The following is a 22857-nucleotide window of genomic DNA, read 5'->3' on the forward strand; positions in this document are numbered from 1 at the left end:
AAAAAAAGTCACTTACTCTATAAAGGTTTAAAGGTTTTAACAGTCGACTTTACAACACTGTATAGTTACTGTCCCTGAAAGGGTTAATGAAGTTATCGCAGGGTGCCGTGTACTGACTGATGAATTATACTCATTCCCCCAAAAAGTTGGATTGCAATTCACATTTGTGGCCAGTAGGTGGCAATAAGCCGCCATTGGAGCGCTTTTTCCCGCTTTCATCTGCTGGAGTTGCCTAGTGACGCTTGGCTGATGGTTTCCTGCTTTTTCTTTTGCTAGTGGTCCAACTTGTATGGAAGACATTTCATGTAAATAATGTCGCCTTTTGGACCTCTTATGGCTCGGATGAACAAGCATAATCTTGAATCGAATGTTAAGTAACTTCTGCTTAATTCCGGACCGGTTATGAAGTGCCTTAAGGAAAGATGGATCATTATATGTTTATCAGGGTGGTTGGGAAAGGAAGCTACGGAGAGGTGAACTTGGTGAGGCACAAAACAGACCGAAAACAGGTGAGAAGTGTATTTGGCAAAACTTTTATTTTTATTTCTACAAGCCTCCCTGAAAAGACCCCCAAAAGATACCTAGCTTAGTGTAGCAGTTAGCCTTGAAGTGCTAAGTTTGTGTGCGTCCACCGTAATATGAAGGTAATGAGAGAAGTGGATCGTAATTTACAATCAATTACAAGAAAACGCTTGCCGAAATATTTTGAGTGTGTAGTCACGGTAATATAACCATGTATTTGTTGTTGCAACATTACTGTTTCAAGCATTTTGTAATATGGTAAAATATTACAAAAAGATTCTTGCTTTAAATAGTTATAATGTTTTTTGTATTCTATTTTTTCCATCTAAAGTTTGGTTTCGAAACTAAATTATTCTACAGTCTAGAGTTTGCAAACATACTTGCAAACCTCTAATTAGTAACACGTGTGATAATTGTCAAGCAAGCTAATTTATTATGTGATAGCTAATATTGGGAAATACCATGGAATCTGTTTTTTTTTTTCCTGGCAATTACAAATATTGCTGAGAAGTACAAATTCACGTCACTAAAATTCTCCTTAGTATAAGTGTTGTATAACGGATGGAGTGTTAAACAACGCAACCACATATTTATTTGGCATACTTGAATGTGTTAGCAAATATACGGACATCAAAATGAAATATTATAACTTTTTCCAATTCCTACTCCACAGTATGTCATAAAAAAGCTCAATTTGACTACCTCCTCAAAACGAGAACGTCGGGCAGCGGAGCAGGAGGCGCAGCTTCTGTCGCAATTGCGGCATCCAAACATTGTGACATACAGGGAATCCTGGGAAGGAACGGACCTCCAACTTTACATAGTAATGGGCTTCTGTGAAGGAGGTGACCTCTACCACAGACTCAAACAGCAAAAGGGAGAGCTGCTGCCAGAGAGGCAGGTGGTGGAGTGGTTTGTCCAGATTGCCATGGCACTGCAGGTAAGTTGCATGCTCGTGTATATGAGCAGGCTTGAAGTCATTTCTCCTGTGTTTGCTTTCAGTATCTTCATGAAAGGAACATTCTTCATCGAGACCTTAAAACACAAAATATTTTCTTGACAAAGACCAACATCATTAAAGTTGGGGACCTTGGCATTGCACGAGTGTTGGAGAATCAGAATGATATGGCGAGCACACTTATTGGGACCCCTTACTACATGAGTCCTGAGCTCTTCTCTAATAAACCCTACAATCATAAGGTTCCCCCATTTTCTCATGGTGTGGTGTTTTTCTGTGGCATTTCTCATAATGGTTGTAATATTTTTTTTCCAGTCAGACGTATGGGCACTGGGTTGCTGTGTATATGAAATGTCTACTCTAAAACACGCCTTCAATGCCAAAGATATGAATTCACTTGTTTATCGCATTGTAGAAGGAAAGGTACATTTTTTAAATTTTATTTTATGGATGAACCACATTTCTTTCAACTCTAAAACCACACTGATGTATAAAATTTCTTCCTCAGCTTCCACAGATGCCAAGTAAATATGACCCCCAACTAGGAGAGTTGATCAAGCGCATGTTGTGTAAAAGGCCAGACGACCGTCCAGACGTCAAACTCATTCTGCGGCAGCCTTACATCAAAAAACAAATTGCCGTGTTCCTGGAGGCCACCAAGGAGTAAGTTAGAAGACAAACCCTAAATTGCAGTAAATATGGGTTCTTTATAGTTTTGTGCACATGTTCATTATACTCCTAGTAAATTGTAAAATAAGAACATTTTTGTGCGGTGTTGCATCTTTGTCCAATGGTGTGTTTTGCTACTCAGGATAACTGCTAAATCGAGAAAAAAAGATGCTTGTGGCAACAGTGTCATCAAAAACAACGATGCAGCAATTGTGGCGCAGTCTCAGCCAAGACCTGAGCGACCACCTCCGAGTCAGCTGCCAGAATCTATTCCCAGGTTAAAACAGGTCAGTGTGTATGTAAATGTGGTGTTATGTGACATATAAACAGCATATAGAAAATAGCCCATTTAAATCTGATTTGGAATCGTCATAGACATTATTTGCTGTGTCCTATTTTGATCCTGCATTAAGTCATAAAGGCATGTCTTTAGGGTGTACAAAAAAGAGCATTAGGCGTCTTTGAAACGTCCTCCTTTTACGCACAAAGTAGATAATAAGGTAGTTGCAATTAAACTAATTACTGGCATTAGTTATCAATGCATACCATAACAATGCAGCTATTACTTCAGCAATATGATGTAACAAATCCACAGGAATATATTAATCTCTCTGAAAATGTTACTCCCAATAGAAAGTAAATAAACTTGATTATGTTTCATATTGATTTTACAGAAGGACAAATCACAGCCCCACAAAAATCACAATGATCACACCGACTGCAACCCAGTTGTGAAAACTCCCCCACCAAAACCGTCCTCACCTGATGTTCTCCAAAGCAGCATCTCCTCCATGGCCAGTATCAACAACATCCAAGTTGAGATGTATCCACATGAAGGTGCAGATGCATTGAAGAAGTCATTAGAGGAACCGCAGTTAGCTGTGGCCCAACACCAGGCTAAGATAAACGAGCTCCCTCCTACGCATGTCAAACCTCCAGTGAAACCTCACTCGGCAGCTGGCAGGAAGGGAGGCGCCGAGAAAAAAGTATCTAATGAGGTTCGTCCATTTCGAGGCACCTTCCCTGTCCCTGAGAAAAAGGTGGAGGTCAATGATGAAAAGTATGACACAATGGAACTCCTTAAAGAAGCTAACAAACCAGAACCAAATCGAGAAGTGGCGCAAGAAGCAGATTTAGCGAAGAGAGCTGTGCACAAAATCACCTTGGAAAAGGTGGAGGTTAATATGAAGTGCATTAAAACTGATTCAGTGAAACATGTTAATGGAGTTCTAACACGGCATACAGACATCCATGTAAGTGGAGTTATCAAAATATCAGTAGAGGTTTTTGTAGGAGTATCCTCATGTGTTTGTTGCCTTTTTAGGATAATTTGGAGTCGACAGAAAAACTTCTAGAACCATTCTCTCCAACAGTTGTGAGAAAATTGCCCTCATTTTTTTTCACTCTAATAACACTTTTCATAAAATCTACTGGAAAGTGATCCATCTTTTGTTTCTTTCAAGGAACCTCCTGAAGACAACTTTCACCCACAATTCATCGCACACAGTGTAACCAGTGCTCCTGTGTACACTCCCCAAGAACCTGCTGTCTCGCTTGACAATAGTGGGAGGGACAAAAGACCAGCATGTGGTGATCAACAGAAGGTAAAAACGGTCAACGAATTCCTATTGAAGTTGGTGGTAAAAAAAATACTTTTATGAGGTTATTTATTCGCCAGACCAAAGCTCCCAGACCTCTGCCTCTCTGTCCTGCTGAACCATCATTAGAACCAAGAAACAGAAGCACAGAGAGCAAGAAATTGGATGAGGATCAAACATTGAAATCTTGTGGGGATGGTTTATTTAATCTCCCCAAGGTGTGTTCCTTAACTTATTTACAGAGCATTCACACTAACTCCCATGAATTTAACTAATGGGATCCATCATGACTGGCCAGAAAGGCACAGTCACGGAAAATTTGAATTAATGTTAATTAATTTAATAATTATGTAGCCTGGCCTAGACCATAAACATGCATACTAATTTTCAGGAGCGCCCTCTGTCTGCTAGAGAGAGAAGAAGACTGAGGCAATCACGAGACACTGTCTGCCCATCAGGTACAGTACAAATAATGTACTACTGTATGTATTTTCCACACAATAAGGTGCAACTAAAAGACTTCAATTTTCTAATCTGGTGCATCTTGTAGTGCAGAAAATATGGTAATATCCCTCTTATCAACATGCAAAAAATGGGAATTGGTCAGTAGAATTTGTGGCCAAAAATATTTAACATAAGGTGACCCAGTTGATTTATGATTTTTAAACTATGATCATTCCTCCTCCAGGTGCTGTAAGAACGTCTGAAGACCTCGCTCATTCCAAGTCCCAACATTACAACGCTCCATTTGCCAACTCAGTTTCAAACTGTATCACTCAGAGTAATCAGGTATATACACTCAATTAAAGTTACTAATTGTAATGTGAGTGCAAATGTTAAAACTGGTACTATTCATTAAAGCAAGAAAAAGATGAAGATGAATACAGCTCCTCCACCAGCTCAACAGAGCATGCAGAGGGAGATTGCAAGGAAAGGTAAATGGAAAGACCTCAAAATAAATCTCGGCAGTGTCATTTTGTTTAAAAAAATCTTTTAAATACAGTACAGTATTCCCTCGGTTTTCACGGTTAATCCGTTCCATAACATTTTTAGTGGGCCTACCTGTAAACATTTTGCATGCTAGTATGTATTATTACTATAATTACCCATTATTAGAGAAAATCTGCATGCACCAAGGACGAAGGAACACCATATTCTCCTTATAAGATGGTACTGTATTGGTTTCTGTGCAGGAGAGTCGACTCCAATGACATGCAGGATTTAGTACACATGATGACCCAAACTTTGGAAATAGTTGGTGGAAATGACGTGGACAAACATGAATATGGCTCTACGTTGTTGCCCGAATTCAAACTTAATAAGAAGTACAGGGACACTCTTGCAATCCACGGCAAGGCTCGACAGGAAGCAGAGAACTTATCCCTGGGTGAAATTCCAATAGGTCTGATATTAGGATCAAACAACTGTGTCATTGTCTCGTTTGTGGCGTGTTTGACAATGATTTTCATCCATAAAGGGTCGAGGTCTGGTACAGGCAAGATCAGGAGGGCTGTCGAGCTCCTAAGAACTGATGTAGTGAAGGGCCTAGGAGTCAAGCTCTTGGATAAAGTCCTGGAAATCATGGAGGAGGAGGATGAGGCTAAACGAGAAGTAAGTTTCCAGAATATTTCACATTGTGGACTTTAGCCCCTCTTTATGATTGTATTTTCAAGTGTGCAAAGTTGAAATCAGAGATTTATTTTTAGTGTCAGAGGAGAACAAATCTAACTTGGTGCTTTTCTCTCACTGCAGTTGATTCTACGTCAACAGATGGGTGATGACAAGTATCGCGCTTTTGCTGTAATGGTGAGACAACTAAAATTCTTCGAGGAGATCGCTTTCAAGGTTTAGAAAATAACCGTTTAAAAAAAAAAAAGAATGAGTGACTGATGAGAGACAAGTGCCACTTGCTGTCTTTGAAAAACTTCTCATGAACCACATGCTTGTTTCAGTGACAGAGAAAAAAATATATTGTAAATAACTGTACATATTTCATATATTTGTTATAGTTTAGTATTTTTCACCATGTCTATGCAACCAATATAAATCATGTCGATGAAGGGACTTTGCGGAATTTGCGGCAATGGGATATTTTGTTTTATTTATATTTCCTGAAAATTAGGTAAAAAGTTACCGGTATTGTTTCGTTTAAGGATAGTTATTTTCCTTTGTCTTATACACAATGTAGACTAGTATCATAGATACGTATTAATAATAAAATATTTCTGATAAGTACAATCCTGAAATGACTTTTTCCTTCATGCCGGAAAAGTAAACCCAGATTTTGGGGTGCACTAATAATAACAAAGTGTGTATAGTCACAGTATAGATGCTAATACTTTAAATCGTGTAATTTATTTGTGGTGTAATAATAACGATTAATAGTTATTTGTTGACAACCCAGCCTAAAATCCATGGACAACAAATTGAGTGCCTTTCCTGCGATTCTTTTAGTTCCCATGTTGCTTTTTGAAGATCAGGTAATACTAAAAACATTATATGAATAAGCCCAAAAACTTGTTTTTCATCGTGCCAGTACAAGCACTTTATGCTAAAGTATCCATGATCCAAAAGTACAAGTGGCAGAGATGTCAAGAATTTTCAGGGTTTTGTTTAATTGTGACAACATTAAACATGTATTCAAGACTGTAACACAATGAGTACTGGGCGGAAGGAATCAAGAATTTCCAAATCAACGGTTGTTTCAAAAGCTAGGTGATGAAGAGTTATTTATGCTTCTTTTTCTTTTGACTCTCCTGAGGTTTTGGGTTGGACTCTGCATTGGTGTCTTGTATCACAGGCTGCCAAGATAGGGGATTTCTTCTGAACATTGGCCATGGAGGCAAGGTCATCTTAAAAAAAGAAAAGATGTTACAATAGGCAAATTTTTGACACCAAGTGTGCAAAAAAAAGGCTTTGGAAAAAAACTCACAATGCACGATACAATAAAACCAGCCAGGACTATGTAAACAGTCCATCCAAATTGTTCAATGATTAAACCATAGAAAAACCCAATAACCTAAAGGAAAAAAATGCATTAGAGGCATGTTAGAGTGCGATGATGGCTTGTTATAGTTGTTTATTTCGTTGCATAGTTACCGCCGAGGTGAGGATTATCCCTTGGAAAATCTGTTCAGCCAGTTTCTGGCCTTTGTAGTCCTGTGAAAAATGAGGGGAATCAATTTCACAGTTTAATGACGACGCCTATTACAAGTGATCACACAATATCAGACGCGATTGTAAACATTCTGTAACTAAGCATTTCATTTGAACAAGTAGGAAGGAGTTCCAATTCCACAAGCCAACGACATGAAAATATTCCATTAAAGCTGCATTTCACAAATTCTATATCTTTCCGACACGAGCAAAACATTAACATGCAAGACAACAAGTCGTATTACAGGTTTCGCAAATTCAAGCAAACCTCGTAAGACTGTATGTTACTGTTACACAATTGCACAAATCCGACCAAATTTACCATATGCGTGGGGATTGATTTAAAAAACGACAACATTTTTCTCCCGTCTTCTTCCTCTATCTCTGGAACACTGCGCATTAGAATTTCCGGTAACGTCACATTGAACAGGACCCATAGACGAGCATGGCCATTTCTGATGACATCACGCTTAACGGTTTTTACTTATTTTTCTGTCTTAATTTTACTTTTTAAACCTTCTTATATCCGGACAATGTAAAACCGTACAGTTACCAAAGTATAGATTACGTTACATTATTAATAATACATTATTACATATATTAAATTGTTAATAATATTTGAATGATTTGACACAACGATGAATGATGTCTTAAAAGTCGCATATAATAATAATCATTTTAAAAAGGTAACACGTGCATATCCAGTGCGGTGGGAAGAAAAGCAAATTAGTATGGTACAAAATTTGAAGAAAAACACATGCGTTGGCCGGGAATCGAACCCGGGTCAACTGCTTGGAAGGCAGCTATGCTCACCACTATACCACCAACGCCTTATGAACCAAGTTGGCGCATGTAGGTTTAAAAAACAAAAATGAAGTGACATAGTATTAGTGAAGTGAGAAAATTTAGCTGTTGTTTTATATATATATATATATATATATATATATATATATATATATATATATATATATATATATATATATATATATATACATATATATATATATATATATATATATATATATATATATATACATACATATATATATATATATACACACACACATATATATACATACATACACACACATATATATACATACACATATATATATATATATATATATATATATATATATATATAAATTGTGTTAGTAAATCTTTAACATAAGAATCCAAAAATAACGTTGGAATTTTATAATCAAAAGCATGAGGCAAAAAACGCTTTGGATGGACTAGCTAAAATATTGCCAGTCAAGAAATAGAAACCTCATATTAACTAATTTATTGCTAGAATATAGAAATTACAAAGAATACACAATCATTAGTATCGGAGACATTCTACCAGGATATATTCTTAATTCTTAAATATGTATTAAGTACCAATCTGGGTACTTTTAGTTCAGGCATGCTACAGGCAACTATCGCACGAACATACCATTGTGCATGTTGCGTTGGCAGTTGATCTCTATATATTTTTTCCATACAACTTTGAACTGGAGAATAAATGTTTTAGGGATTTTACATACACTTGATGGGCCAATTGTGCATGAATATGAGAAAGATTTAATTTTTCGCACTAGTGGAAGCACATGATCCTCCCACTAATTGAACAAGTTACCTTTGATAACGTGGCGGTGTCCACTACGGTATTGTTTACAATCTAGTGGTGCAACGCAAGAGGCGATGAAGAAAGGTTCGCACAGTTGTGTTAAATGTTTTTTTTCTGGCAACAGTGCATTAATCGTTTGCATTTCCAATGTTTTTGGGGCTTGTCTATGTCTTCCAGTAAACGTGGTCATTCTTGTGCTACTTGCTGTGGCTTTCCTCATCATAATTCAACGGAATCTCCTCAGCCTCAGTGACTTTTTGCACAAAGAAATCACACGTAAGTCTATTTAAGCTTGCCCCGTTTTCTCTAAATTTGCTTAAGTTACAGCTACATTCTGTGCCATTGTCAGCAAATAATTGCTGCCAACCCTCCCTGTTCGAACGGTCTATTGACTAATACTGTAGACGTGTTATAGAAACCCGTAATTAAACTAGTAGGTGATGCACTTCTAATGCATTTTCTCTTTTACTGTACAAAAATGTAAAAAAAAAAAAAATGAAAAAAAACCCGATGAATTCCCTTATTACTAGATGGACTTGAAGATCACTAGAATATTGAATGAATACTCAAATGATTTCCTATATTCCACACAAGCATAAAGGGAATCTACCTACCCACTGTGTTCTTCTTTACATGCTGGGCCCATTAATGTAGAGCAACCACTCTTATGTAATGTTCTTATCTAGATACTGGGGCCATTCTTCCCTTTGAGGCAGAATTGTCTCCTGACCTCCGAGTAGAAATGGAGAGACAAGGCGACGAGATCTCTGTGGTCATGACTGCTGCTGAGGAGAGGCTTGGTGCTGCAGTGGCTGCCATGCACAGCATCTATCAGAACACTAAAGCCAATGTTGTTTTCACCATTGTCACCCTGAACGACACAGTAGAGCATCTAAAGTAAGCCCGTAAAACGCCGCGATATTCTGTGGCATGTATGAGATCTATTGTATTCAAGAGCAAAAGTGGGACATTTACAACTCCCACTCCAGTTATTAGTTATTCTATCTTCATAGGGTTTAGTCAAGTTTTTTTTTTTTCAAAAATATAAACAAAAACTTTCTCGTTAATCTATTGAATAAGTGAGTGCTCAATTTCCTTTCTTGGCAAGAACAAAAAAAAATTAAAACAACTCAAATTAATTAATGAAATTGGTTTTTCACTGAGAAATATGGCTTAACAAATTGTGTTGATCTACAGGGCGTGGTTGAGTGTTCCACAACTAAAAAGCATCAAATATAAAATGGTTCTTTTCAAGACTGAGATGCTGATTGGCAAGATACCAAAAAATCATCAGATGATGGATGCAACCAAACCGGTGAGACAATTGTACATTTCTGAACTAGTTTTTTTTTTTTTTTTATGCTAACTTTAATATCAGATCTGTCCATCAGCTTACCTTTGCTAGGTATTATCTGCCATTATACCTGCCCGAAGTGGAGAAAGCCATCTATTTGGATGATGATGTCATTGTGCAAGGTAAACTACCCTTTACGTTAACATAACATATCATAGGCTGATCCCTCGTAGTGGAAAACAAAACATTTTCACCATTTGCTTTTAGGAGATATCAAAGAGCTTTATGAAACAAGTATAAAACCTGGACATGCAGCGGCCTTCTCTGATGACTGTGATTCAGCATCTACCAAGGGTATTATTCGTGGGGCTGGAACTCAGGTGCCAATCTCTTACATCTTTATCACAAGCTAACATCATGTGAACCCCACCCAAAAAGTCTGGCCCGGCCAAATGCATTTAGGTCTAAACCAAAGAAACCAAATTATATTTATGGACTTTCCTGGTGGGAATATGGCGATAATAACCAATCGCCATATAGGCTGTACAGTTTGGAAACCAAGCAAAATATGAAGCGGCAAATGAGGATTTATTGGTTCATAAATGTTTACTTTCTCAATAGAACAACTATATAGGTTTCCTGGACTTTAAAAAAGAGGCTATCAGACACCTAGGGATGAGGGCCAACACCTGCTCGTTCAACCCTGGAGTCATCGTCGCCAATCTGACTGAGTGGAGGAACGTGAACATCACTGGTCAGCTGGAACACTGGATGGAACTTAACACACGGTCAGTTATTCGCACTGCAAAAATGTGGCTGTCCGTTCATGTTCCTTGATGTTAACCGTGTATGAAATTGTCATCCCCAGAGAAGATCTGTACAGCAAGACATTGGCTGAGAGTATCACCGCCCCTCCACTCCTCATCGTTTTTTACAAGCGCCACTCTGCACTTGACCCTTTGTGGCATGTTAGGCATCTGGGTAAGTCAGCCCATAATTTGTAGACTGTCTGCAGCTGATCCAGAAATGTAATTAAAAAAAAAAACATTTGAGAGGGACAAAAAAAAAGAAATTCTGCTTGTTAGGCTTAACACTAGTGACAGTAGATGAATAACATATTGGAAATGAAATGTACTTTAATAAGGGGCCCCTTTTTTTTTAGGTGTTACGGGTGCTGGAAACCGCTTCTCACCCCAGTTTGTCAAAGCAGCTAAGCTCCTTCACTGGAATGGACACTATAAGCCTTGGGGCAGGACATCCTCCTTTCTGGATGTGTGGGATAGGTGGTTCATTGCAGATCCCATGGAAAAGTTTCATCCAGTGCGGAGGCACACTGGAGAAAAATTGGACTGAAAATGTTAAAATATGATTATTTGCACAAGGGTCAACCTAGCCACCACAAATGTGTTTTTTCTCAGGAACACAAATGTGCCCTTGGAAAACCACCTTTGCTCAGTGGGTTTGTATTCAGTATTGTTTTGAGTTTTTTAAATGACGGTTTTAAGAGTTTATTTCAAAAACTACCTTAGGCGATTGTGGATAAACTAAGTGCCAAATGCAATGTTTAGGAGCTGTCATTTGAAAATGTTGTTTGCCCTTGTTACATTGATGCAGCATTTTGAGATCCTTTATGGGAGTCACATTCTAAGTCACATAATTACTTGGTTACCTCAGTTCAACATTTCCAGTGGAAAAATAAATGCATTGCTTCCACACAGTCCACTTTGTGTCAGTCAGCATCAGTGATGTTCACTGATGCAGACCGGTACCAAGTTGCAGAGGTCAAAAGTGTAAAAATAGTTGGTGCTTTCACACTTGGATTATAGATGGTTCAACAACTGTGCAGAATTATCCTTTTCTAGTTCATTGCACACTGTTACAATGTGGTTCTTGCAAATATTTCAGTATTACATTCCAGGCTAGTATATATTTGTTTTATCTTATAAGTGCTAATGTGCAGTTATTTCTAAACATTTTGCTGACAAAGACAACCTATCTCATATGTGAGAGGTATCTACAATGTTATTCAAATATTCAGATTTAAAAAAAGGCTCATCAGATTTGAAGTCTGGTTTATTAATATAATACAAAATGTTCATGGAGACAATTGTAATACAGACAAGACATTGGTTTGATGTTTTTTGTTTTCAAAGTACAATTTTTTAAATGGCTTTTAATTAGAAATAAAAATATGTACAAAGTTTAAATTTTCTGGGTTGAATTGAACAGAAATAACCCATTGAGTGGACAGGAGTATTTTACATTTAGACCTTTATGGTCATTTTAGTGGGGAATTAGATGTCCAGATTTGAAGTGGGCAGATGTTATCATCTTTTGCGAATGAAGGTCTGCACATTGACCTGACTGCTTGGAGTCTGGCAGAATTTCATTTAAAGTAAGCGTTAAAGTCATAGACGTCATCTGTTTCCACTGTGGAGGTACTGGTGTTGTTGGGCACCAACTTGAAGTGTACATTTTTAGTTTTTTCTGCAAAGACAATACAAAACAGATATTCATTCAGTGGACATTTGTATACAATGATGTTAATGAAACACATGCAACTGCAATTATGTACCTTCGGATGAAACTTTCTCAGGTTCATTTTCTTCATCTTTTTGCATTAACTGTGAGAGAAAAACAAAACAGTTAAAAGGAATCTAAAGACACTTCGAATGATCTATTGCAATTTTTCCACCCACAGGGTCAGCGTTGGATTATAAATCTCCATCATAAATGCAGACCTATTTTTGTCATCATTTCCATGCTAGGGTAAAACCTTTAAACCAATAACAAGTTAAGTGGCACAAGTAACAATTTGGATCACCTGTTGGTTGTCCTCTGCCTCCACCACCTCTTCAACTGTGGCTAAAACGCTAGCTTTTTCCTCAGGGAGATTATCGACTGCAAGCAGACCCGTTGTAGGGCCGTGTGACATAAAGTTGATACTGTTGGACGGGGTAGTAAATCTTACACCTACAGAAGAGGGGGAAAAAAATCACTTAGTCACTTATTGGCATAAATTACTTCACAAAGTGACTCAAATATGAATCTTGGGGTCACATGCGTACCGTCCATTGTCTTTTTATTGCCAGCACTGAGTTTGGCACGATTCAAGCTCCCCCACATCTTTTTGACAATGCTGCCTGTCACATAAGGAGGGAGGCTGTGTTTGTGGGTTACCTTGCAGTGGTAGCTCATCTTGGGTCTAGGAGAAAACAAAACATCATCCTCCAACACACCACCAGGTAGTGATCAGTTGACAGCTTCGCCCCTCTCTTTACCCGTGTGTACAAGACATGCGACCCCGGTGACCCGCGTCCGGGCGAGGGAAAACAGTCGTCATTGTGAAATGCGTACAAGACCCCTCTCTCATCATTTCCAAAACAAATGGTTGGCAAGAATAAAGCTTACCCTGTCCAATCATCCAGAAACATTGAGGCGGCCTCCATTGTGTCCGGGACATCACCTTTTTTCAAAAGATTGTGCTTTTTGGCCAACATGGTTAGAAACTCCCCCGAGTTTCTGTAGTCTGCGACATTGTATTGGAGGATGATCTGAAATGAGAAATTATTTGGTAACAGTTGAATGGCAAATATTTTATTGCAGTGGACAGTACCTGTTTCTTGTTGCACTTTTTGAGCAGAACCGAGACAGCATCTATCATAGCCTCGGGGCTGTCCATTGGTTGCATGCCCTTTAGAGCGATAGCGGCTGCTGGGTTAGACGGGCAGGCCTGTATTCCTGGACTATCGACAAGATTCACATTTGGCGGGATCTGCACTTCCTGCATGCATCTGAAGGAATTCAGCATAGGATAAAGTTGGCGCGGATGATAAACACTGCTCAATAGATTGTGAAGGAACACACTTTGTCATGCCTCTCTTCCTCCCAGCAATGCATGCGGAACTTTCCTTCAGACTGTTGATCAGGCTGCTCTTTCCCACATTGGGAAAACCTGGATGGGGGTGAGGGGGTTTAACCTTATGATACAAGAACCTCCCCTTACTAGTTTTTCACGATACAAGAAAAAATGATTCTCAGAATTCAAACGGTTCATTCCTTACCAACAATGCCCACCCGAAGACGGGAGTTGGCCTCCCTGCCCGCAGCGAAATTTGTGAGTAGCTCAGTGAGAAATTTTCCTCCGCAGCAGGTTGCTGCTCTGGTATTGTAAATGATTTCATTGGAGGGCTTTATCCCACCCCTCCTCTTTGCCTAACCAAGACAAGAAGTGAGGGTTAGAACAAAAAAATAAAATAAAAAATCCAAGACAGCCCTCACTTGAAAAATTGTTATCAAACACAAATTAAGCTCAGCACGTCACAGCAGAACTTTTCATTGTATGTTTTGATGGTTAATCTAGGAGTTATCAACCAGTTAAGAACAGTACCACACAGGCTGCTTAACCTTCTCTTCCCTCCGTAGAACTTTACAGTAAGGAGTTTTGATCAAATCAAAGCCCCCAAAAATTGCATTATGCCCCTACCTTTTTTTCATATTGAGCTGCCTTGAAGGCTACAACAGGAAACTCCTGCTGTAATCGCTGCATCCATTGTTCTGCATTGGCTCTTGGTACCAAATCTACAAGAGAATTTGCTTAACTGTAAAAGGGCAGGCTTTAAATAAAGCTTTGCCTAACATTCCCAAAATACTTTACACACTCACATTTGCAGATAATCATTGTGAGCATGCAAACACAAGCGTTAAGTGCTTTGTACCTATTTTGTTTAAAACAAAAAGTAGTTTCTTGTTGCCCTCCCTCTTCAGCACCGCCTCCTCCAGCTGCGGACACCTGCACCCCAGGGGATCGCGAGCATCCAGCACCTCTAATACAACATCCGATGCATCAATTACCTGAGGAGAAAATTATCTAATGAGTTTTGATGGAAAACATTAAACAACAGCGTGTCGTTACCTTGTTTAGTTCAGCACAAAGAAACCTGTTAGTGTTCTTTTCTACTGCATTCTCTTTTTCTGGACGCTTTACAGTCTTAACCTGCAACATTGCGGGGAAAAAAATCATTCGATTTATTCAATTTGAGGAGTTTTGTACCGAAATCTAATTTTGGTTTATTCATTTTGCTACCTCACGAGCTTTTTTCGCTTTAGGTTCTTTTTTACTTGCAGACTCCTTTTCCAGTTTCCTCTTCTTGGCACGCTCATCTCTTGCAGCTTGTTTTTGTCTCTCTTGTTCCTCCTCTATCTGGGTTCACAGAAATTTAGTAGTTACTGACATTGTTTTGAAATCTCCTGCAACAAAATGACAGCAGTGTAGAAGAAAATTGAGTATCACTTCGGGCCATAACCAGTGTTTATTTCTGGTTTTATTCATTTTACTTCTGTTGATAATTATACTAATAATTTGTGTTTATGATCATGAAAAGGGTGAAAGGTGTTCAGTTTTAAATGGCTGTTAGATGTTCACTGTAGAGGCCACGGTCCCTGAAAGTATTTAATGGCTGTTGAGGAAAAAAAATGAGTATTCGGGCAAAAAAAATTAATGACCAGACATCTTTCTTTACTAACCTGCAGTCTCCTTTGTTCGGCCTGTCGCAAAACTTCCTCTTTAAATGGCGCACTACTGGGCACTCCTGGATCTTTCTTGCTTCGTTTTGTCACTCCTTTCTTCTTGGCCTCTTTTTTAAGCTTCCTATTGTGTTCTCTGACCTACAAAAACACATGTACATGAAATCGTTTTAAAAGAGCAGCCTCCAAAATGTGTCGATCGTTCGAAAATGTGGTCAATTTACCTTCTTTTGGATTTTGTACCGTCGAGCACATGACAATCGCTTACTCGCCTTTTTTAGCTCTGAGAAAACGAGGTGGGGGGAATAAAATCAACATCGGGAAGTAACGTGTTTCTATATATAATATGAGATGTTTGGGTCATTTGCCGAGGGTCAAAAAGAGGACTTACTTGGTCGTTTCATTGTGCACTTGGATTGCACCTCCGAATGCGACTGTTCTCCACACGAAGTGCATGTGCTCCCACGTGTTCAACCAGTTACAAGTCACCGTTTCCGATTGAAACAGCCCCAATTTCATGCTATACTGCCATCTGTTGAACAGGAGATTTATTACATTACTGAATTTGGGGTGAAAATACCATAGGAATAGTTTTTTTAAAATCATTATCCATTTTCTATCATTTGGTATGTCTACGGGGGACATAAACAAACAATATAATTTCTAATTACAAAAATAATCGTCATCGTTGCGCTGTCGTCACGTCACAAATTAAAACTCTTTTTTATAGCACAATCCTCATGATAACTCTGGCTCACCTGTAACAAGTATTTCATACGTTGTCTGTAACCATCAATTTGATAACATATTAGACTGAGTGGTGGTTTTCCTCGAGAGGCAAAACAAAACAAAAAACTAAGATCAGTTTCCTGGTTTGGGAGAATGTTTAACGAAAATATTGATCCTTGATTTTAACCCTTCATGTATGCACAGGTATGTGTTTTTTGTCATTATTAAATAATATAAGGTTCACGTACTTGGGCATTACATTTTGGGCTTACTTGACCCAATATTTATAGTTTATAAACGTACTTATTTATGTAATACCAACAACAATATAAAAACAATATTTTTAATCTATATTTCCATATATATTCTATAATATATTATAAATAATTGAATACATTTACTGTAAATGGTAAGGGGGTGAAAACAATTACTACTAGTTTGTCATTTGGTCACGTGACCTAGCGACTCATCTTTTTGGTTCCTTTTTTGGGGAATGGTCTGGACCCTCTGCGTTGTTCAGGACGATGACCAAACTGCAGTTTTTAAACGTTTTCTTGACGGAGCGGCTCATGCTTGCTGCGCAGGAGATCTACAAGTCTGTGGAGGACACAATCTTGGAATATCAGGAGGAAATAGCCATCCGAGAGCGCGAGAACGACCATCTGAGACGCAGGCTGCGAGATGCTGGGATTGAAATATGGCCAGGTTAGCGCCAAAGAAAAATAATCTCGCCACGATCCCCTACTTCATGTGACCACATAAAGATTTGACCGTTATGGATAGTTATTAAAATGCCCCTAATAAAACAGAACCGCTGTCCAACGAGTCTACCTTAGCCTAGCAGCGATTGTTATGGAACTGCTAACACTTTAGCAACCTTTGTTCCTTAGCCAGCTTGCTAGCTAGCACATCTACTTAACATGCCTAATCATATGAACATATCAATATTGACCTGTGCACCATTCAAATGTTTTTATTCTTTTGAAAAGGAGGAGCAACTATAAACTGATTTCACTTCACACAGCAAGTGTAACCACAGATGTTGCCTTCAGTTCTCGTTGTAAATATGATGGGATTATTTGAATATAGTAATGTAATTATCAGAAACATTTGTATGCAAGCATTTTTCCTTCTCTTGACATGTACAGTTAAATCTACGTGCATGAGGGACTGGTGAACTTCTCAAAATAAATGTCATCATGTGGAAAGAACTACAATTCAAGTAGTTCAAGCCCAAGTGCCTTCAGAGCTTCCAAATTAGACAACTGAAGCATACTGCAAAACTTGTCACAAAGTGACTGAATGATCACACTTTGATTGGGAATCTAAAGAATTGATATCAATCGTCTCCAAAATTGATAAGCCGAAAATGTGCGAACTAGCCTGCAAACTCACCTCAGTTACTACACCAGTTCTGTCAGAAAGAATAAGCCTAAATTTAAATCACATTGAATGCATTAAGGTAGTCATAAATACACAATAATTCAAATACAATAAATTGTAAAACTCGTTCATTATAATCTGTTTGTGAATTAACAGTTTGCACCAGATATTACATAATATGTTTGAGTACAGGAGCTCTATAAAAAAACTGCATGAATTGATCAAATAAGATAAATTTAATGCCTTACGTAATGTAAAAAAGAGTAAAATATCAGCAATTACTATCAGTAGATTAGGAATCAGTCCACTATGTTTGTTTTTTCGGCACAGACGCTCATTATTTCATGGTGCTCCTAATCACCAAACAATATTGGAAATGACCATTTTCCTTTGCACATTTTCACAAAAAAATCTGGGGTACAAAGTTTTACATCAAATCAAATCCCAACTACATTTTTTTTTGTGGCTGCTCATGTGCGTGATAAACCGACATTAGCCAGTTGCGCTTAATATAATTTATTCAATTTGAGACTGTGCCTTGTTCTCAGACCGTCCGTCATTGCCAATGCTGGAAGAGGAGGATGGCAATCATCCCCGACGCGAGTGGAGTCCCAGCATGGGCCACCAAGAGCGTATTCCCATCCAAATCAAGGATAAGGGAGACATCCGGGTCAGCCACGAAGAGCTCCACAACCACGGCTCTTGCAGCACATCAGAAAACATGTTCTCTCCCCCTCGTGTTGCAAATGAGTATGTGCAGGATGGCCCCCACACGTCCGCCTTGCCCTCGAGTCAAGGCGTGGAGAACAGGGAGCAGGATCCCGGCTCGCGGGGGTCCCTGAGGCACGTGAAGGCAGAGAGCGGAGTCAACCACAGAGGCCCCGTTTCCTCCAACAATGGCGGGCAGCCCCTCGCGCCTGTAAACCCAAACTGCTCAAATGAGAACAACATCGATATTATAGGAGTAGAGAACGGAGGACAGATGGTTGGTACGAAAGGAAACGGAACTGTGGCAAACAGGGGGCAGGCCTCTCATATGCGTAACCAAGGAAACAACGTCATGGAGTGCCCCCATCAGAAATCCCCCTTACCAGGCCACGTGTCGTCCTTTTGTTGCAAAGTTTGTGGCGAGGCATTCAGTCACGTCGGCCACCTGCACGTACACGTGCAGGTGCACACACGGGAGAAACCTTACCGCTGCGGCGTTTGCGGGAAGTGCTGCAGTTCCTCGGGCAGACTGCAGGAGCACCAGAGGAGCCACACTGGAGAAAAACCTTTCCGCTGCCAAATTTGTGGCAAGGGCTTCACCCAAATGGCTCACCTCAAAGTACACATGAGAATCCACACGGGGGAAAAGCCATATAGCTGCCCCGTATGTGGCAAGTGCTTCAGTCGCTCAGATAAAATCAAGAGGCATCTCCAGACGCATAGCCGTGAAGGGTCTTATTTTTCAGGGCAGTGACATCTGGGCGTGGTGGCGCTGAACAGACTTTGGGAAATCCTATTCATGTGGATTTTTTCCCCTCTAAAACAATGACTGCCGTTTAAAAAGACCTTTGTACTGACTTAGGACTTACACTGTTTTTGAACTTTTTTTTTTACATTTACTTTTTAGAGAATGTATATGTAGAGCTAACATTGCAAAACCTGTACCTTTTTATTAATTAACACTACTTTAATATTTGCATCATTCACACACCTCTTCATGGAATGGAACTTGGATTACATTTCATTGATCAAGTGTTTAGAGATGATCATCAACCACTTATGTTTTTTTATTTGTTAGGTAAGGATGGGGATGAAAATTACATTTCAAGAATTCCGTCAATTGCAAAAACGTTATATTGTTGAACATGTTCTAAATAAAGGACATGATTAATTTCTGAAAATGTCTCCTCAATTCTCTGAAAAATCTCTCAACGAGATATCAATTTATATTTTTGACAATTTATTCACAATTGTAAAATGACTGTCTATTTTAACAGTGGTAAACAGAAAATGGGAGAGGGAATGTGTGTGTAATCCAGGATTATTAATTGTAGAAGTTTTAAGAATTAATGAAGATGAAGTACCAAATTTCAACCTTTCATTAAAAAATGAACACAGATCACCGACCAGATGTTTAAACTGGGGGGAAAAATTCAAGGGGGAAATGTGTTTATTAGGAATTTTATGACATCAACAAATCTCAGAAAAGTCGGGATAGCCATAAGACACTGGAAAGGTAATTTTCTGATTATGCTAATTATGTCCATTGGCCTCATAAGTATAGATATAACGCTTCTCAGAATAGCAGTCTCACAAAACAAGATGGGTAAAGGCTCACCAAATTCCCCAATGTTTTGCCATAACATAGTGGAGCAATATCAGAATTTTGTTTCCCAGTGAAAAATTGCAACAATTCCGAGAATCTGTAACAATCCGTGTGTAGGCGTCAAGGCCAAAAAAAAAACATTTTGGATGCCATGGTCCTTAAAAAGCACTGCACCATAAACAGGAAATCACATATTTAGCACAGCAATACTTCCAGAAAGCAATTTCTAGTGAATACCAACTAACTTACCATCCGCTGTTGCCAGTTGAAATGCTACAGTGGAAAGAAAAAAACCCATTTAACCCAAAAGTGTAGGCGTTTTCGGAAAGCCAGGGGTCATTTAAAAAAAAAAAGTGGCATAATGTAAAATGTTCTCAGAGGAAACACGATTCAGTGTTTATTATGGAATACTGGGAATAATACTGGTATAACAAAAACCTAAATATGTATGTAGGTATGTTTTTAGGTACAGTATGCAGGTTTTTATAACAAATATCACACTATCCATTGTTCTGTAATAAAATATACTTGCCACCTGGGGGGGTTCTTATCATTTTTAAAAGTCGGACTTTCTCTTATTTATGTATTTATAAATGTATTGTATTTATTTTTGTTAAAAGTTGTATAGGGATCACTGTAACCAATGACTGTATCGTCCATCAAAACAGTTCAATGGGTGGAGAACAAATTCCTTTTAATCCCCATTTGCTTTTCTAAACATGTCAAATATCGACAGCACAATAGTTCATCTGTTCAACGGTCACGCTTCCGGCAGTAAATGAAACCAAGCTGTTCAGTGATAAGGTGCCATTACAAACACTTGAATATTTTCTCACATCATTCCTCAATTCTGTCAGTGATTTGAACTGAATCCCCAAATTCCCTTACGAGGCCATATTATTTTCAAATATAGAAAGATGGGATGAGAGAATGTTTATTTAAACTTTCCATTTTGTGAACCATGTAACTGAAAATCTTAAATTTGACAAGACCAAAAATAAATCTTTTATCGCAGAGTCAAGACCCCTTGGCCCAGGTGCGGCCGCACCCCTAGCACCCTCCCAACATCCATGTGTCAGCTAGAGTCAATAGTCTTGTGCAATCCCTAATATTTGGATTTAGCCTTCTAATTCAGGAAAAAAAAGAGGTCAAAGCCTGTGGTGCTATCAAGAGATGTAGTTTGTTGCTAACTGAATTTGCCGTGTTGACTAATTGCAACATTAATCCCCTGCCAAGCATTATGAGCATGAGAGGAAATGAATAAATCTTAAATAGGATTACAAAACTCAGGCACAAACACATCAACAAATTCCTCTTGCTTTCCTTAAATATCCCTTGGGTTCATGAAAGGGAAGGGGAAAAAAGATTTACAAGTAACCTTACCCGCCAACTAAAAGAAACGGAAAAACATCTTTCTCCCTTTACTTTCCTGTGTACCTCATTAATTGTTACATGGTCTTCTGGTCTCACACTAACCTGAAGTACTTGGACAAAGCTATCCTGGTGCACTCTACCAAAGTGCCTGCATGCAAATTCTACCATTCTTAGGTCTTTTTATCCCTATTTGCACATTCCCATTTATGTTGTCTCTGATACTTCGATGTGACGTGATTCGAATGATTTGGAGGCGAGGAAAGGCAAATGAGAGATCTCGGTTGGAGTCTTGGTTGACTGGACACAGTTTAGTGGACCTCATTAGGCCAGAAGCTTCATAAAGGAGCAAACTCACTAACAAGCCTGCAGCTTTGACCCACGTAGGGTGACAAGATTTGCTGCAGCAATAGGTTTTTCATGAATACTTTTGACCGTTTGGATACTGTAGTCACTGGGCCTCTTCTCTCGTTGCTTTCTAGTAATGGTCATTGAAGTGAGCATTTTACATATACTTCAGTATACATCATTAATCTGCAGCATTTCTCAAAATGCAGGTAAGATGGATACAAGCGGTAATATTTCTAATGCGTCAGTGGAGCAGGTAATTGGTTTACAGTCTTCCCTCAATTATCGCAGAATCACTTATCACAAATCCACTTCTTTGCGATTTTTTATGCTATAACTTATTTAAATCTGTATTTTTTTAATGTTCATAAAAATGTGAAAATCCACGCTGAAACTCGTAAGCGGAAGCCACTTTTTCTACTAGGACTCAGCACTGAAGAAATTAATAATTATAATAGGGGGTGTACATTAACCGCGATATTCGAGGAATCTCTGTAAAACTGTTGAGAGAACCATTTCAAAATGGCGAAAAGATCAAGAATTTTCACCTGAATTTGATCAAAAAGTCTCATTCCATCACTAACCGAGTGTGCTACATCACACTACTGACCTGATGAACAGCTACCTAGGTGTTGTTTTCATGAATGACAGACGAGTACAACTTCAAAGTAAGTGTCTACAAGAAGAACAACAACAACTGTCTTTCCCAGTAAGGTCAAATAGATGTTAGTGGTCCTTCAAGGACAATTTGCTTATATTTCCGACAACATTTTAGGATTGAGATTGGGGGTCAGTGTACTCTATTATCGGATTGTGTTAAGGATAAAACTAGCTGCTATTTGCACAGCATTATACACGGAATTAATTGTACCAGTGTCGAAATTAATCCTTTGATTGCAAGGCAAGTGCATACAGATTGATCTTCAGCCAAAGTACATGATGAAATTTACTCACCTCATCTCGCGGCATCCTCTCAGTGTCTATTAAATATTTAGTCCAGTCACTCACTGAGAGGGGTCGATTAAATTTGTGACCGTAGAGGAAGTGAAACCAATTGAAGCTGAGATGTAGAGGCCGTCTTGGAGGACTCCTGCAAAGAGAAGTCGGTAAATTTCTGCATCACTAGGCAAACAAATTTTGTCAGTGTGAGACACATTGACAGACGCAACTTGAGGTAAAAAGTTGTCTCATATTTATAACAGTTTAAATGACATTTGACATAACCTAGAAAACAGTTTTTGATTCCATGGCTTTTGGTTAATTTTTGTGATTTTGGACTGGAAAAAAAACACTAAAAAAATTGAATGAAATGGGATGACTTGAAATTTCATGTCATAACTTTTATTGTTGTTGTTGTTGTCATTGTTTTAACAGTGC

General features: G+C 38.6%; 5 protein-coding genes and 1 non-coding gene across 6 annotated transcripts; 3 read left to right on the top strand and 3 right to left on the bottom strand.

Moving 5' to 3' along the window:
• The first annotated feature begins 218 nt into the window (after positions 1-218).
• nek4 (NIMA-related kinase 4) lies at positions 219-5993 on the top strand. Its single transcript, XM_077602115.1, has 16 exons — positions 219-509; positions 1196-1462; positions 1525-1722; positions 1796-1903; positions 1989-2143; positions 2292-2436; positions 2824-3402; positions 3474-3524; positions 3613-3753; positions 3828-3965; positions 4139-4205; positions 4436-4536; positions 4609-4682; positions 4941-5149; positions 5225-5358; positions 5500-5993. Exons 1-16 carry the CDS (start codon positions 423-425, stop codon positions 5596-5598), a joined length of 2553 nt encoding a protein of 850 aa, XP_077458241.1. The 5' UTR covers positions 219-422; the 3' UTR covers positions 5599-5993.
• A 345-nt stretch (positions 5994-6338) lies between these two features.
• On the bottom strand, positions 6339-7387 carry spcs1 (signal peptidase complex subunit 1). The gene is made up of 4 exons (XM_077602114.1): positions 7226-7387; positions 6847-6906; positions 6680-6766; positions 6339-6599 (listed from the first exon to the last, which is right to left on the bottom strand). Exons 1-4 carry the CDS (start codon positions 7301-7303, stop codon positions 6474-6476), a joined length of 351 nt encoding a protein of 116 aa, XP_077458240.1. The 5' UTR covers positions 7304-7387; the 3' UTR covers positions 6339-6473.
• Positions 7388-7661: 274 nt separating this feature from the next.
• On the bottom strand, positions 7662-7733 carry trnag-ucc (transfer RNA glycine (anticodon UCC)). The gene has a single exon. It is a non-coding gene; the product is annotated as a tRNA-Gly (tRNA).
• Positions 7734-8300: 567 nt separating this feature from the next.
• On the top strand, positions 8301-12016 carry glt8d1 (glycosyltransferase 8 domain containing 1). Its single transcript, XM_077602111.1, has 9 exons — positions 8301-8599; positions 8693-8791; positions 9202-9412; positions 9713-9830; positions 9907-9991; positions 10077-10189; positions 10431-10597; positions 10678-10790; positions 10972-12016. The coding sequence occupies exons 1-9, from the start codon at positions 8590-8592 to the stop codon at positions 11160-11162; spliced, it is 1107 nt and encodes a 368-aa protein (XP_077458237.1). The 5' UTR covers positions 8301-8589; the 3' UTR covers positions 11163-12016.
• Positions 11865-16728, bottom strand: gnl3 (G protein nucleolar 3). Its single transcript, XM_077602108.1, has 16 exons — positions 16094-16728; positions 15727-15867; positions 15560-15618; positions 15336-15476; positions 14896-15012; positions 14725-14805; positions 14528-14663; positions 14296-14390; positions 13874-14024; positions 13677-13764; positions 13426-13603; positions 13221-13363; positions 12878-13014; positions 12634-12782; positions 12385-12433; positions 11865-12296 (listed from the first exon to the last, which is right to left on the bottom strand). Exons 2-16 carry the CDS (start codon positions 15737-15739, stop codon positions 12196-12198), a joined length of 1638 nt encoding a protein of 545 aa, XP_077458234.1. The 5' UTR covers positions 15740-15867; positions 16094-16728; the 3' UTR covers positions 11865-12195.
• Positions 16495-19336, top strand: LOC144075255 (uncharacterized). Its single transcript, XM_077602113.1, has 2 exons — positions 16495-16769; positions 17996-19336. Exons 1-2 carry the CDS (start codon positions 16589-16591, stop codon positions 18907-18909), a joined length of 1095 nt encoding a protein of 364 aa, XP_077458239.1. The 5' UTR covers positions 16495-16588; the 3' UTR covers positions 18910-19336.
• The last annotated feature ends 3521 nt before the right edge of the window (positions 19337-22857 follow it).

This window comes from Stigmatopora argus, chromosome 6 (assembly GCF_051989625.1).
Source record: "Stigmatopora argus isolate UIUO_Sarg chromosome 6, RoL_Sarg_1.0, whole genome shotgun sequence".
In the NCBI taxonomy this organism is placed as follows: Eukaryota; Metazoa; Chordata; class Actinopteri; order Syngnathiformes; family Syngnathidae; genus Stigmatopora; species Stigmatopora argus.